This window comes from Micrasema longulum, unplaced genomic scaffold (genome assembly GCF_059751315.1).
Source record: "Micrasema longulum isolate JH-2025_06_02 unplaced genomic scaffold, ASM5975131v1 h1tg000299l, whole genome shotgun sequence".
In the NCBI taxonomy this organism is placed as follows: domain Eukaryota; kingdom Metazoa; phylum Arthropoda; class Insecta; order Trichoptera; family Brachycentridae; genus Micrasema; species Micrasema longulum.
In genome coordinates, this window is record NW_028277503.1 from 236,393 (window position 1) to 252,454 (window position 16,062).

The 16,062-nt window shown below is 32.8% G+C and overlaps 1 protein-coding gene across 1 annotated transcript in view; it reads left to right on the plus strand.

The window, feature by feature from the left end:
• Positions 1-91: 91 nt before the first annotated feature.
• atl (atlastin GTPase) overlaps positions 92-16,062 on the plus strand; it is a 54,641-nt gene continuing 38,670 nt past the window's right edge. Inside the window, exons 1-2 of the mRNA XM_088224578.1 lie at positions 92-174; positions 1,075-1,286. Of these exons, the coding sequence (XP_088080704.1) occupies positions 120-174; positions 1,075-1,286 (267 nt within the window). The 5' untranslated portion in view covers positions 92-119. The remainder of the gene's footprint in view (positions 175-1,074; positions 1,287-16,062) is intronic.

Below are 16,062 nucleotides of genomic sequence, written 5' to 3' on the forward strand. Positions count from 1 at the left end.
GGTAAATATTTATAAGTTTTTAAAATTGAATATCAAATAGGTACTTTTTGAATAACATGAACATCGTGCGCTATCAGATTTGTGTTACGTCAGTTCTGGTAATTTATCACAAATGAGAAATGGCTGAATTCGAGGGACGTAAACACAGGGAATATTCGTTAGATGAAAGTGGAGGTAAATAATTTAATATTCGTCGTGTTATATTGCGGTGGGTAAATTCGTAACGTGTTCATGAATTTGGTGATTACAAAATATCGCGACGTTTTCTGTGCATCCAATTCCTACGGTTACTTTGATTCTTTCTCTGTACTTCGACAATTTGCATTCTATTCCAACGTTGAGTTTTGCAATCTGTCGTTTGACGTGGTTTATCATTAGATTATTTGCAAATGTGTTTACACGTGTTAAAATGCTCAAATTGTATTCTGCGTGTATTTGGTAAAAATCTGTAACTTGTAATGACATTTAGTATGATTACATCGCGGAAAAGCAGACGTATAACCACCTGTTCATTGTGACCTATGTTCGTTAGTGAAATATTTGTGTAATAAATAAATATTGTGTGCCAAAGGTTCGTTAATTCGTGTGCAGTTAAATGTGTCTTCGTTAAGGTAGTCTGTGCAGCGACTGTCAATCATAAGTTTTGTTCATTGGTGTACCTACAAACAACAGTGTTGTTTTTGAAATGTTTTGATCTTAAATATATATCTACGCTTTACCATCCTTAAAATGATTACTTTATTAGTATTCCCTATCAACTAATGAAAACATATTTGCACAAAAAAAGTATTTTACATCTAGCATCAGATTTTATTTCAAACAAAAATATTATTCATGTTGTTATTTATTGTTTTCTTTTACCTATGCTTTGTGCGCTGTTTTGCCTCGTTCACAAAGCAATACAATTGTTCAAATTGTTTGTCAGCTTTAATATTAATTTGACTTGGATCATTATGATCAAAAATCAAAATTCAGTGTAGGTACTTACTGAATATTTTTTGGTAAAAAAATATAACTTGTTTTAAATTTAGAATTTAGTTTAATTTACTGATGATTTTTTTGCACTGGCAATAGAAAAACCACCACCAAAAGGAATGGCGCACGCTATTCAAATAGTTAATACGGATGGGGAGCATTCCTTTACTCTGGATGAGGATGCTCTCACAGAGCTCATGCTGCAAAAAGATGTCAAGGACAGAAGTATCGTCGTCATATCAGTTGCTGGAGCATTCCGAAAGGGAAAGTCTTTCATACTGGATTTTTTCCTGCGCTACATGACTTCTAGGGTAAGTTCCTATTTTTTTTCTCAGTACCTGACTAGCTGTATAAAACATGAAATAAATAGCCTTAAAAATCTGATGCATTAATCTTGAAAAAATATCATGTATTTTGTATATTATACAAATATTCTCCAATCCTTTTTTTCATTTGTTTAAAATCTATTGAAAAAATCATGTTTATTGTAGTCTCTTAAACCATCACGAAATCTGTTTTTATTTAAAGGATAAATTTGTTTCTTAAAATTTTGTTAATTTTTTAAAAGTTGTTCAATTATTATTATATTTGTACTTCTTCTAAGAGAAATATTATTCTACCTTTGCAATAGTAATTTACATCATCATATGTAAAAATGCAATGTATTAAATAAAAGTTTAAGTATATATACTTAAACTTTTATTTAATACATTCTAATTACATGCTAAAGATCGTATCGTACAATTATTTGTTACAAATGGTATTTATTTATCTGAAGCGCCCTAAAGGGCAGTATAATAAAGGTATTTTATTTATTTATTTTGAATCTTGAAATGTGGCACACATAAACGTATTCTTATGCGCACTTTAATAATAACAATGTACATATATTTAATTTATAAGTTTTTTAACACATATTTCTTAACCTTCTGTTTGAACTTTGATTATTACGCTGTATTGTGATAGTTGTGCTGGTCTAAATCGGAATAAAGCTATGCTTTCCATGATATTATATTTTATGAAAACGGACACAGCAATAAAGATATCATTTTAACTTCCTTGTCATACAATGGTACCTGTCGACTCTACATGCAACTATTGAAAGTTTTGTACGGCGGCGAGTGATTTGGGCACCTTCGGAATGGCCGTCAATTTTTTCAAATTCGAGAACTAATTCCGAAAATAGTAGTCTTTGTATAAGATTTAACAATAGATGTGCAATGGATAGTTTCGTTGTTGCGCTTGCGATTCTCGACTTCTACGGCCCATTGTTTTGCTGTAAACTATACCTAACCATATGGGCGACTATAGCGGTAGCCCATTAATACTCTTATATTGTATCTGTTTATTTTGTGTGGATTTAGTAACATTATTCGAGAACTAATTCCGAAAATAGTAGTCTTTGTATAAGATTTAACAATAGATGTGCAATGGATAGTTTCGTTGTTGCGCTTGCGATTCTCGACTTCTACGGCCCATTGTTTTGCTGTAAACTATACCTAACCATATGGGCGACTATAGCGGTAGCCCATTAATACTCTTATATTGTATCTGTTTATTTTGTGTGGATTTAGTAACATTATTCGATACACGATACGACAGATACTTCTTTTTTACATTTCGATTGCTTCTAACAAAAAATAAATTATGAGGCCCCGAGAGCCGATTTTTCTAGCACGTACTATACTTTTTTCTGCTAGTTAATAATATACTCTGAAATGTATTATGATTGCATTGTTCAATTTGTGGAAATCTGCTATTGGTTCTGAGACCATGAACTATAAATATGTAGAACTGTCAGTTTTCCAAATAAAATAAATAAATAGTACCTTTTTATGATAATGAGCCATGCTAGTTTTGTTTGTTCCTTTTATTTTTAAGGCTTATTACTGTCTTTACTGGTGGCTGGTATTAATTACAACATTTCCAAACAGTACTTAAATGAGTCTAAATTGAATTCTTTTTTGATCATTTAAAGGTTAACTATTTGAATGTGGTGTCCCAACTATTTTTTTCTAGTAGAGCAAAAAAAAGTTTTGCATTTAATTTTATACGAAAATCATACCTATTATATTTACGCATGATTTATTTCTTAATATTTTTTTTTCGTTAACTTTTAAATGCTTTCTTGAAGCACCTATCGCGTATCATAAAAAAATATCAAATGTTTATACTTAGCTATGGTAAAGATAATGTTAATGCAAATGAACTAGCTGATAGACGTCTTATGCTTAGGTGAGCTGCATCTATGGCGATAGGAACAGTCGTTTGTACGCAACCAGCTCACTAAATTAAGTGAACGCGATTCGCGGGTCCGGACCCTATGGTATAGAATGCTCTCCCAGCAGAAGTGCGAAACTGTGAGAGTAAAGTGATGTTTCGGAAAAAACTTAAAACTCATCTGTTCTATCAATATTTTAAATACATCCGTAGCGTGTGATGACAAAATACTTAAAAGTTTGATTTAAATTTTTAATTTTAGATCAAATTGAAATAAATATTCAAATCACTTTTGTAAAGCCCCCATATAAGTTATTCATAATAATAATAATAATAGTAATGAACTTGTTATTTTTCTTTCCAAAAGTTATCTCGTTTGTGGCAAGTTTGGAGATTTTTGAATCACTTTCCAAAAATAAAATTACCTCCAACAAAAAACAAAGTTCGACGTTCTATTCCCGCGTCTGTTTTGTTTTAAAATATGTCACATCAATTAATGCGACAGTTCGAACAGATGTTTGAGAGCCGATATCTTTTTCATTAGTGGTCCAATATTTAAAACTTGACAAGCGAACTCACTAATCAGCAGAACTCGGAGACTAGAACATGTGACGTCACTGGCGGAGTAATTTCAACAAAATAACACTGGGAAACATACAAGACGACGACATAATATTAGTCAAAAATGCTGACATACACAAATATAACACCAGACAACAACAACACTATCATATTGAAAAAGCAAAGACAAACACAGGACAATCAAAAATACTACATAATGGACTTAAACACTACAACGACTTACCTTACTACTTGAAAACCTTTACTGGAGACAAATTTAAAATCAATCTGAAAAAGCACACGATGACTGAACTAACTAGACTAGACGAGACATAAAATGACTAGACAATATTAAATTTCTAATGTAACCCTAACGGGTTTTTTAAAATTGTAAATAAATAAAAAAATAATAATTACAAAACTTTAAAAAATGTCATAGCGCTGATAATACGATGCATATTTTTTTTAAATAAATTTGGCTTAGTAGTTTGATCGTCTATTATTTAATGGGTCTCCTGGCCTTTTGCGATGCAAAAATCGTATTTTTAGTGTTTGTTCATATATTAAGACGAAAATCGATATTTATATACATTTATATTAACCAGGTTTTTTTCTTTTCAATCTCTTAGGCAAACTGCGCTCCCCGTGGTATTTCGAATTTCCGCCGACAATATACCTAAATGACTGTTCTTAATTCTATGTACGATACATATTTGTAAAAATAAATTCGGCTTAGTAGTTTGATCGTCTATTATTTAATGGGTCTCCTGGCCTGTTGCGATGCATAAAATCCACTTATAATAACCAGGTTTTTTTCTTTTCAATCTCTTAGGCAAACTACACGAATTTCCGCCGACAATATACCTAAATATAAATACATAATATCGTCGCCGTTCAGGCAAAAATCACTAACCCTAAAAAAGTATCTTTTGACTTGAATAATATGCCTTTCAAAGCGTAAAATTATGTTCTTTAAGATGCAAAGTCACTATGGTTGCTTAGTTGTAAAAAAGTGACATAAATCGAAATTATTTGTTGTTACTGAAAAACAGTGGTGTGACTTTCAATAAAATCTCGACACGCAGTTAGTTTTATGAAAATACTTTTTTTCGAACATTTTCAAGAAAATTTATAGCATAATTGAATGCTCTAATTTTTACCGCGCGCGCGAAAACATTTTTTGTTTCCAATTTCCCGTAGGGTACTGACGTTTCTCATTAATGATTGATAGATTACCACTAATACCCCAATGTCTCGCATTCATTGTTTGGGCAGGAAAAACAGACAGTTCATTATTGTTCACTTACATATTGTTATGTATTATAACATAAATGTATATATGTATTCTTATTATACCATTCAATCCCTACCCCGTTTATCTACCCCCAGGCTTAATATGTACTGTAAGGTTCGGGGGGGAATCCCCAGTAATGCAGTGCATAATAAAACTTACTTATCCTGGATTTCTTATGTAGGTACTTATCACTCACATACTGTATCGATGTTTCGTATTTCATACTTAAGTTCTGCTTTGGTTCGAATATGTAGAGCGAATGCTCGCCGAAAGAACTGCTAATAGCCCCGCCACACGATGCTCCTTGCGCTGCTCATGCTCATGCCCCTCGCGCTGCCGCCCTCTCCGCCCACACACTGCTCTACTCGCGCAATCAATCGCGACGCTCCGCACTTGTCATTTGTCTTTCTCTACAATGGACGATGAAACTTTGACAGCGTGCGCGCTATGCATTTTTAGTACAGCTAATTATATCAATGTCATACAAAGAAATATACATCATTCAAAAATGACGCGTGCGTCTTGTGTGAGCGCTCGATGCGCGATTATGCGGTCAACCACTCGCGCTCATATTGCCGGTCCTTTGACTCGCGCTCAAAAACCGACAAAATGGGGAGCTGTGGGCACGACGAGTTATGTTGCCGCACTACGTCTCTGCCGCCTTTCCTCGCTACTTCCCGTGCCACTCGTCAAGTGTGTGGCAGGCCCATAAAACGACTAAGATGCTAATTTTGATGAATTCACGTAAAGAGAAAGACAAGGCTCCAACAAACACTTGAAGATGGACATGTCAAAAGTCGGAATAATCGGCGTGTGTGCATGAGAAGATGTATGAATGTAGAGGAAGTAGGATCTTGTGGTTATGGTTGTACTCGTATACAGAGTCGAGGACACATGTAATTTTGCAACTTAAAAAATCTGCTTTAAAACAGGTTCCACCTGTTGTTAAGAAGATGAAGATTTTGTTGTTTAAAATATACTGCAACAAACATGATGCATAGCCTTCAAGTCGTGTAAAGTAATTATAGGTGTCGTTAACATTTAACCTTACGAAGAAAATATGTATTTGTCGCCGTCAAATAGTTAAATTAGTTTATTTTTAGCGCGTTTTGGTTCGTTGTTATGTTATTCTATGTATCAGTTCTTCAATGTACGCTATAGAAACTTTAACTTATTACTCGAAAGTCCCGTTTAACCGAATTTAATGGGACCGATGAGGTTCCGATTGAACGAAAATTCGGTTAAACCGGAAAATATTATGTTGGTAGCGAAAATGTGCGGCATAGAATAAATGAAAATATGAAATTTCTTAAAACATATACAAACATTCCTGCATGATCAAATACAACACTAAAAGTAAAAAATGTGATATTTTCTTTTGCTCCGTATGAGAAGAACTGCATCCATACAGGGTGTTCTTTAAACCCTGTCACATCCGAAACCACGATGATCAATATAGGCAAGAAGACATATTAGCATATTTAAAAAAATATTTAGAACAAACAAATTTATTTTAAAGAAAATATTTAGAACAAACAAATTTATTTTAAAGAAAATATTTAAAAAAAACAAATGGTTGCATACTTCTGCAGGGGAGAAGCGAGAGGGGCGCCGCTGCGCGTTTGACGGTATATCAGACTTCCCCTCCCCCCTCCTCGTTTCTCCCCTGTAGAAGTAAGCAACCATTTGGTTTTTTAAATATTTTATTTTTGTAAATTTTATTCGTTCTAAAAATTTATTCTAATGTGCCAATATGTCTTCTTGCTCATACTGATCATCGTGGTTTCGGATGTGACAGGGTTTAAAGAACACCCTGTATAGTAATAAAAAAGTATTTCTATGATTCGGGTGATCCGGAAATTCGGTTAAACGGGACTGTTGTGTAACTATAAAGTAATTGCAAAAATATAAATACGAAGGATCTTTAGATCTTCTTCTCTAAAGAAAAGACAACTGACGAGAACTTAGAGTCATGAGCCATAAGACGCACCCGAGTACAGCCGAATGTAATCCGACATGCGACATTCCGACCGCAGGTTTCGGCTGAGCCGAAGTTTCCTCCAATTTTTGGCCAAAACCAAAAGTTCGGTCGGTCACTACCGAATTTGTAGTTAGATGAAAAAAATCCTACATTATAAGGTGATTCTAAACGAAAATATGAAACTATTTTGAGTATTATTCAATTAAAATCTATAACCTACTTCCACTATCTATTAAAACAATTAGTTACGAGAAAATGTTTAAAAAGGCTATAAAAAATGGATAGTGGAGCTAGGTAGAAGTAAAATGGATTGTCTCATTCGCCCAAACCAATATTGAAAAGCGTATGTTAGGTTTTTGTTATTTGCATTGTGCGTTTTGTAATATAAATAATATAAATGTATATATATACCTAATTTTAAAACAGTCTGAACATTTTGTTTACTATCTCTGTTTATTAAGTTAGTCTTCTTTGGTTATTCTCAAATGTAAAAACATTTAAAAAAATATATTGTTAAGTGTCCTCGGCACGAGTAACCCCAGTGAGATCACATTATTTGTATTATTGGTTATAGTTAGTAAGAGTAAAATATGAATAAATAAATTATTCATAGATGGCGCTTTTATAATTTTTTATTGAAAAATGACATTTTTACGTTTATTTTCAATGGAAATTTTACAAAACTTAGTTTGCGGAAACTTTACACTATATTGATTGTAACAAATACCATACCAATAAAATTTAGGCACTTTTCACAAAATGGTGTACAAAACAAAAAATAAGATAAATAATTTTAGAATCACCCTAAGCCACACACTCGAGTGCCAATATTAATGTTGGTTTAAAAAAATCTATATAGCTGTTTAAAAAAGAAATGCCATAGAAACAAAATTACCAAAGTTGTATGAGCTTTCAATTTACATAATTTATTTCCCTTTTAAATTTGTTGCAACAGCGAGGGAAAACATTTTTGAGAAGGAATATGAAAGTCTAGACATTTACTGGGCTTATGACCTGCCATTGGCTGGTTTAAGTGGCCATTTTACACACTGTGTAACATTCACCATTCTATCTATATTTAAACATTTACGTTTTCTCAACTCTTACATCTGTTGACTTTTGTAAAGTAAAGGGGTGACACCTTTATCGTGCGGGTGAGATTCATCCGGGTGAACTAATATACCTACTGGGTAACGCCTGAAAACAATTTTTCAACCAGGAAGTTCAATGGTTTTTTTTTTTTATTATTTGTTAATAGACTATTAAAATAAACCAAAATTATTTTTATAACAAATTTGTATCGTATTAACAGCGCTACGATCTTTTAATATTTTATATTTTTGAAAATACGTCTCAAGTTCTCTTCCGCTTCTTCGTGGTCAGTTCCGTCATTGGTCCGTTGAATTTCCATAAAACGGAAATCATTAATAGCTCGCTTATCATTTAATGATTCACATGACGTCGTTCAAAATAGTTAGTTTTTATTAAAATATTTTTTATTATTTTTTTCACACATTTTCAAGAAATTTTGCCGCACAGTTCAATGCTCTAATTTTTACTGCGCGTAAGAAAACATTTTTTGTATCGGATTTCCCGAAGGGCAGAAGTTCCTCATTTAGATCTAAATAACTCCCTAGGCAGGAAATCTAGCCCGTCTACAAACATTTGGACATGCTCGAAATATTATTTATGCCATGAAAAAATCCTGACATTAACCGTAGCTTAGTAATATTATATTAAAAAGAAACAGAAGTCATAAATGTTTGGAAGCCGTTTTATCAAAAAATGTTCTAAATGTCGCTTAAGTTCCTCTGGCTTTCGGCGCTTCACGTGTATGATGAACATTTAAAATTAGCTTACCTTTGCTACGCTCTTTGTACCTCCGCACTTGATATTTGCTGCTACTGAAATACAACGTTTTATGCTATGACGTATAATCTAATGGAAAAACATAGTTCATTGGAGCTATCATTTTTCGAACGCCTCCTCTATCGATGCGTTCTGCACAAGTTCGTCTAGTATGCGGTCTGGCAATTAATAACGACGCAATCTTTGATAGGGAAGTCAAGTATTCGATAGAGCCGGCTTCGCCCACACCGTCCAAGTCCATCGATCTGCGTCGGTTTCTCTGTCAACTAGATAGATACCAGGGGCGAATCGTCTTATTAAGCGATTATGCACAGCTTACCATTATATTTGACTTTAGATAATAATGGTTATTTATAAGTGAAATTATATTAAATAGAAATGTACATAAATATAGGACAAGAAATAGAAATAGGATAAGACTACCACTTAAGAAAAAAACAAAATCACAAAATAGCTTAATGTACAAAGGGTTAAAACTGTATGATGAGATGCCTTAAAGTATGAAGAATGAAAGAAAACTTACGGATTTAAAAAAAAATGTTATGTTTATTGTAATAATGTAGTTATGTAAGAAATATTTAATAAGTATTTGTTATAATTGTAAATATATTAGTTAATATACAATGTAATATTAACTAACTTAAGTAAATAAATAAAATAAAATAAATAAATCACCACCACCGTTTATATCTCCCTTCAAAAAATCTATAAAGTGCAGCAAACGCCCAGCCCCTTCTCAGTAAACGATGAAACTAGCCGATATTCCTCAGCTTATTTCTCCATACAAAAAAGTACACCATATTTTACGTATTTAACCTAGTCGCGTTTTTTAGTACTAAATCAAGCTTGCCGATTACAAATATTATTTGAAGACTATTTGGAAACTAGTATTTCGAACTAATGTTGGAAATACTATTTTTCTTTGATATAATACGGTTGACATATTATGTATCACATAAGACATGTGGCACTTGCAGTGGCCGTTTTTGGCATTTTTTATTTTAAAAGGAACTAGCCAGTGCTCAATGTTGACATTTAAATCATAATGGAAATACCTGCTGAATGTCATAGTGATATTTTTTAATAAACTTTTGTAAGGGTATTGTATCAAAATAGTATAGAATGAAGCTACGTTAATCGCGTGGTTAATAATAATCGTTGGAGTTGATTTTTACAAAACCACGGAATAAATAGTCATTTTATAATTTTATTACTGAAATAATTTGTACTTACACGTTGGTACAAATTAATTTAAAAAAATTGTAGAGAACCTATAAAATAAATCACAGCTCGCCACTGCTAGATACTGTATACTGACCAGCGCCAGCGAGAGTTTCTACTACGCTAAGTCCTTTGTTGAAATATTCAATGGTTCATAATAACAGGGTACCAATTTTCAAGTCGATATCGAAATAAATATAATTCATATTTAGAGTAAATATGAGTCAGGTATAATTGATAAGATTAACACTTTGAGTACCGGCCGAATACACATAGAATTTTCCCTGTGACCGGCCCATTTTTGTGAAATTTCATGCTCTGTGAAGGGTTTCTTAAAAGTGTCATAATCATAAAAAAATACTGAGTTAAATCAATTGAAACTTCTTATATTTATTTGAAACAATTTAATAGTCATTTTTGTATGATAGTTTTGCCAACATTGGCCCTTATGGAGAGCCACATTGCAATGTTCGCACATATACAGGGTCTCACTCCTTTTTCTGTGCTTTGTATCCCGGAGCCGGGTAAACACGTAATTATAATAACCGCGCGTTGTGTCCCGGTCCCGTGTTTTCACGTAGTTTACCAGCAGCGAAACAGTACTGATAAAAGTCACTAGATGTGAATAAAATGCATTTTTTTAGAAAGCCGGTAAACCACGTGAAAACACGGGACCGGGACACAACGTGTGGTTATATAATCACGTGTTTACACGGCTCCGGGACCAAAGTGTTAAGAAAGGGTATCTGTAGAACAAATGAACGTAGTTATGCAGAAAGCAGCCAGTCCACAATTTTGAAAAAAAAAATATATTGTGTTATCGGGTGCAGTAAGGTCAATTCTATTTTCTGCTAAAAACAGCCATACCGCTTCCATACAAAAAACTGTAATAATCACCATTAAAACTGGTCAAATCCAGCATTAGATTCTTGTTTGTAATATTTAAAAAAAACTAATGTATTCATTGTTTATCATTTGTCAAAGTCAAAAACATTCTAACTGTTGTGTAGATTTGATTATTGACTTTTTTCATAAAAGTACTATTATCTCAGTTTCACGTTTCTATGGCTGGCTGCTTCCTGTATAACTGCGTTCAAATGGACGACGAAAGAATAGTAAAACGAGTATATATGGCGAAAATGAACGGTAACGTGAGACGAGGACGATCAAGAAAGACGTGGCATGATCAGATAAACCAAAATCTTAAGTGTGGTCTTGTCAAAAGCAGGCAGAACCGAGGGGCATGTTTGACAAGATGAATGAATGTGGAAGAAGCTAGAAATGTATGCCAGGATAGACGTGTGTGGCGGTCCATTCTCTCTGCCTACCCCTACTGGGAAATGGCGTGATGTTAGTAGTAGTAGTAGTAGTAGTAGCAGCAGCATATTTATGGTGGATTTTTACAATTAAAATGATATAACTCTCGATGTGTTCAAATCGAATTTTCGTTTGTAATTTTTGGGTTTAAAACTGAGCACATAAAAAACGGCTCGCTGTTGGCATCACGTCATTTTGACGTCACGCGTTACGCCAAATTAGAATCGGGTTGTGGTCCCGTAGTGTTGCGGACTCACGGACCAGAGGCCCGAGGTTTGAACCCTACTCTACCCCAATTTGATTTCCATTTTCTTATAGTGAGTCATTTACAACTCGTTGAAAATGGCCACCAAAATTAAAATGTTTGGTAAATTATAAGAGCGCAAATATTTATTTTTACAAAAAAAATAATTAAAAAAACATTGCGTACAAGTTAGGCACCAAAACGTCATGCGTGCCGTTTGTCCCACAGGGCGCGTAGCGTCTCGTTTTCGGGTAATTCAAATTATGCATATATCAAACCTTAGTAGAAAATCTATCCGACGTCGCTTTTTTTTACTTATGCCTAATGCAATGTTACATAGTGTAAGTGGTCACTTGAACCAGTGAATGAAACATTCATATGCCCTGTAAATGCCTCGACTTCACCAGACGCCTCTTCTTGAAAAAGAGGCTACTCAGGTTAAAGCTCTCCGCCGCACAGTGGTTTGTCCCTATTCAAAAGGCTGGACATAGAGTCCACAAGAGGTTTTAAATTCACACTCTTCTACAGAAATATAAAATCAACGGCTACAAGCCCGAAAAATTAACTACGATACATTAATCGACAACATTCAAAACGAATCCTTAGGTTGTATTACAATGGGATGTTTCAATTTCAATTTTATCTACAAAGTAAAATCAAGTTTTGAGTAAGAAAAATATAATATTTCTCCTTTTTTTTCTAATCATTTTCAATTACAGGTTACCGACAAAGTACTTTAATTTTCCATAACAAATATACACGTTTGTTTTCGTACATAAATATCGATTTTATTTTATACCGTCTCGATATGTACCGATGAAGATTGCGTTTGTTAACGCGCCCCCGGAGCCTGGTAACCTCTTATGATGATTCATATCGATCGCTTGATATTTTCTGTGATATATAAAAAAAACATCTTTATAAATAGTGTGTACGACTCCGAAAATTATGCATAAAATGATAAAATCTTAGATTACTCGAGAACTAACTGTATAGCTTCAACATAGGCATAAATTGATTAAAATTTATAAAATCCACGAAAAATACTGTTTATCAAATAACTTGCCATGTGCTAAAAGTAAGCGTAACGAATACGAGTACATTCTTTATCAAAAATTCTTACGCAGACGATACTGCAATTACGACACAAGGTAAAACTTAGGAAGAAATAATCGACAATGCAAACAGATGTATGCAAATTGTGAAACATTGGCTTAATAATAACCTTTTGTCTTTAAATAATTCAAAAACTTTATTGTTCTATTTTATTTTGTTTATTTATTTATACAAAAATACATATTACAAAAAAAAACTGTTAACTGAACATATTTCTGTACCTTAGAGGATAAAACATGGGAGTCCACTTTTTGCCGTTTTGTAATGTATTTATTTAAATAGTTGTACAAATAAAATTTGACTACCTAGTTATACCTTAACTAATAAACAATATATATACAAAAATTATTTCAAAAACAAAACATTCTTATAAAATCCAGTCGCTTTCCAATGACACTATCTGCCTATATGGATGCTTGTTTTTAATAAAAATCATCGCCATCCCACGAAACGATGCAATAGACCCAGCGTCCCTAATATCTTTTTGTAACTCATTAAACATCTTAAGTCCTTTATGATGCAGATTGTTTTGAGTTGCCTGGATTCTTGTTTTGGGGAAGTATGCAGAATTTGATCACAATAAGCTATTTTTTACGCGAATAAAACACCGACGTCCACTTTCGCGAGAAAAATGTTATTTAAAGTTAAAATAAAAATCTGAAGTCCACTTTATTTTAATGCAAAAAACATCATTAGTCCCAGATACGCTATTTCAATATGCACTATAATTATCAAAATAATCTTTTTTTTTTACATTAAAAGTTCTTTATAAATTGAAATTATCTCACTTGGTTCAAAAGTTATGATGTTTTGAAAATCGCACAATCACAAAATCTTGTTTCCACAACATTTCGTTCCATGTGACTCCCGTAGTTTATCCTTGAAGGTATAGATTTTTATACAAAAAAGCTTGTCCTAAATTTGATTTAAATGTGATATTTCATAAAAATATTTGTAATCAATATTATTATTCTTACCCGCCCGGCGTTTCTGTTTCACACGAATAATGCCTAAGTAATATTATCAGTCTAACGCTTCAGGTACTAGTCTAGGGACTATGAAATATTCTAGTGTAAAAACACCCTTTTAAATAAATATTTCATATCAACCATGTCGGAAATCGAACCCGAGACCTCTTGCATGGTAGACAAACGCGCTGACCATTACACCACGAGGCCGACTATATAAACAGAGTGTTCATTAAACCCTGTCACATCCGAAACCACGATGATCAGGATGAGCAAGAAGACATATTGGCACATAAAAATATTTTTTTTAGAACGAATAAAATTTAAAAAAATAAAATATCAAAAAAGCAAATGGTTGCTTACTTCTGCAGGGGAGAAACGAGGAGGAGGGGGGGGAGTGGAAGTCTGATACTGCGCCGCTCTCCCCTCAATTCTCCCCTGCAGAAGTAAGCAACCATTTGTTTTTTTAATATTTTATTTTTAAAAAAATTCTTTGTTCTAAATATTTTTTTTAATATGCTAATATGTCTTCTCGCCCATACTGATCATCGTGGCTTCGGATGTGACAGGGTTTAAAGAACAACCTGTATAATCGGTACATATATATATATTTTTTTAATGTATTACATTGCTTTATATTTGTTTTTTACTATATATTATTATTATTATTATTTTTGTGGATAATTTATATAGCGCCATTTTTTTGTGAAAATCACCTCTGTAAAATATCCCAACACGTCTTGCAGCTACATAGTTCATCTACGGTTGGGATTCAAGTTCCTCGTTTAGAATAATAATTTAATTTAAAAACAGATAGAAGCTAGATTACATCGTATCTTGCGCATGGACGGTATGAAGCCTAACCCCCATTTACATTATTTAAAAATTGAATTTTGGTTTTTCTGATTTTTTTTTAATCGTTTACAAATAACACATCATGCAGCTACGAAGCGCATAGACGGTTGGAATTCTAAACCATATTTATGAATTTTAAGTTTGAAATTATTTGATAGTTTATTACAATGATTCAAATAAAAAACATACATTAGCAGAGTAGTAAGATGGTCTAGTGTTCATAATAAAAAGTAAACAATAACGAACTAAATAAATAAGGCACTGTTTTCACTATTATTGTTATTATGCTATATTATTTATGTTTAAGCATTATGTATTCTTAGCACATGTATATACTTAATATTTGTATAATAACGATTATTAATTTCTTACATTTGATTAGCTAGACATTTATAATTAAGTAGTTTTTTTGTTAACATATTACAACAGAGATGAAGAACATTTAAGAAAAGGTAATATAGAAGTCTAGGCATCTACAGGGCTTATGACCTGTCAATGGCTGGTTTAAGTGGCCACTTTACACACTGTGTAACATTCACCATTCTGCCTATATTTGAACATCTATATTCCTTCAATTCTTTCATCTGTTGATGTTTGTGAAGTTAAAGAGCTCAAAGAACTCAAAATATTGTTGATAAATTACCTGGTCCATGAAGAAGTATAGAAATTGAAGAAATAACATTTTCATGCGTTGCCTAGTATGTAGGTGAAATAATTCAATTAGATGAATCTCACATGCATAAATAAAGGTTTGAATTGAAAGGGAGTTGAATCCAGTCCTTGTCTACAAAAAAAATTTGGACAAACACAAAATATTGTTAGTTTTTTTGTTATTGTTATATTAGTATAGAACTACTTATGCTTTAAAAGATAAAAAAATCTCTATCTTAGAACAGGCTGAGCCATGTTAGATGGAGACTATCCTAAATAGAGAACACTCCGTTTTCATTTTCTATTGACTAGTTTTATTTATTTATTTATATATACGCCCAATGGGCATTTTTATTTACACATTTATACATAGAAAATTATTATAACAAAACTAGAAAGACTCAATGGTTTGTAGTAGACTTCGTGGGAGTGGAAGCGGGAGAGGGGTGTTTATAATTGAATTTGATTCAGTGATCGTTTGAAAGAAGACAACTTGTTATCAAAGAAATCAAGACTGGTATGTTTGTTGGCAGACCTAAGATTTCTGGGCATAGGGGAATGAAAACCATAGTTAGGTCTATGATTATCGGTATGAAAGAGTAAGTTTTGTCTGAGATTTCTAGTTGGGATATTTAATTTTATTAAGCTCATTAGTTCAGGCGCATCAAAGAGTGAGTTGAGAATTTTAAATGGGATTATAAGGTCGGATTTATTTCGACGGTCTTGAAGAGAAGATATATTCAAAGTAGTTTCTAACTCATTATACGTATATAGGTCTCTGGATAAGCCC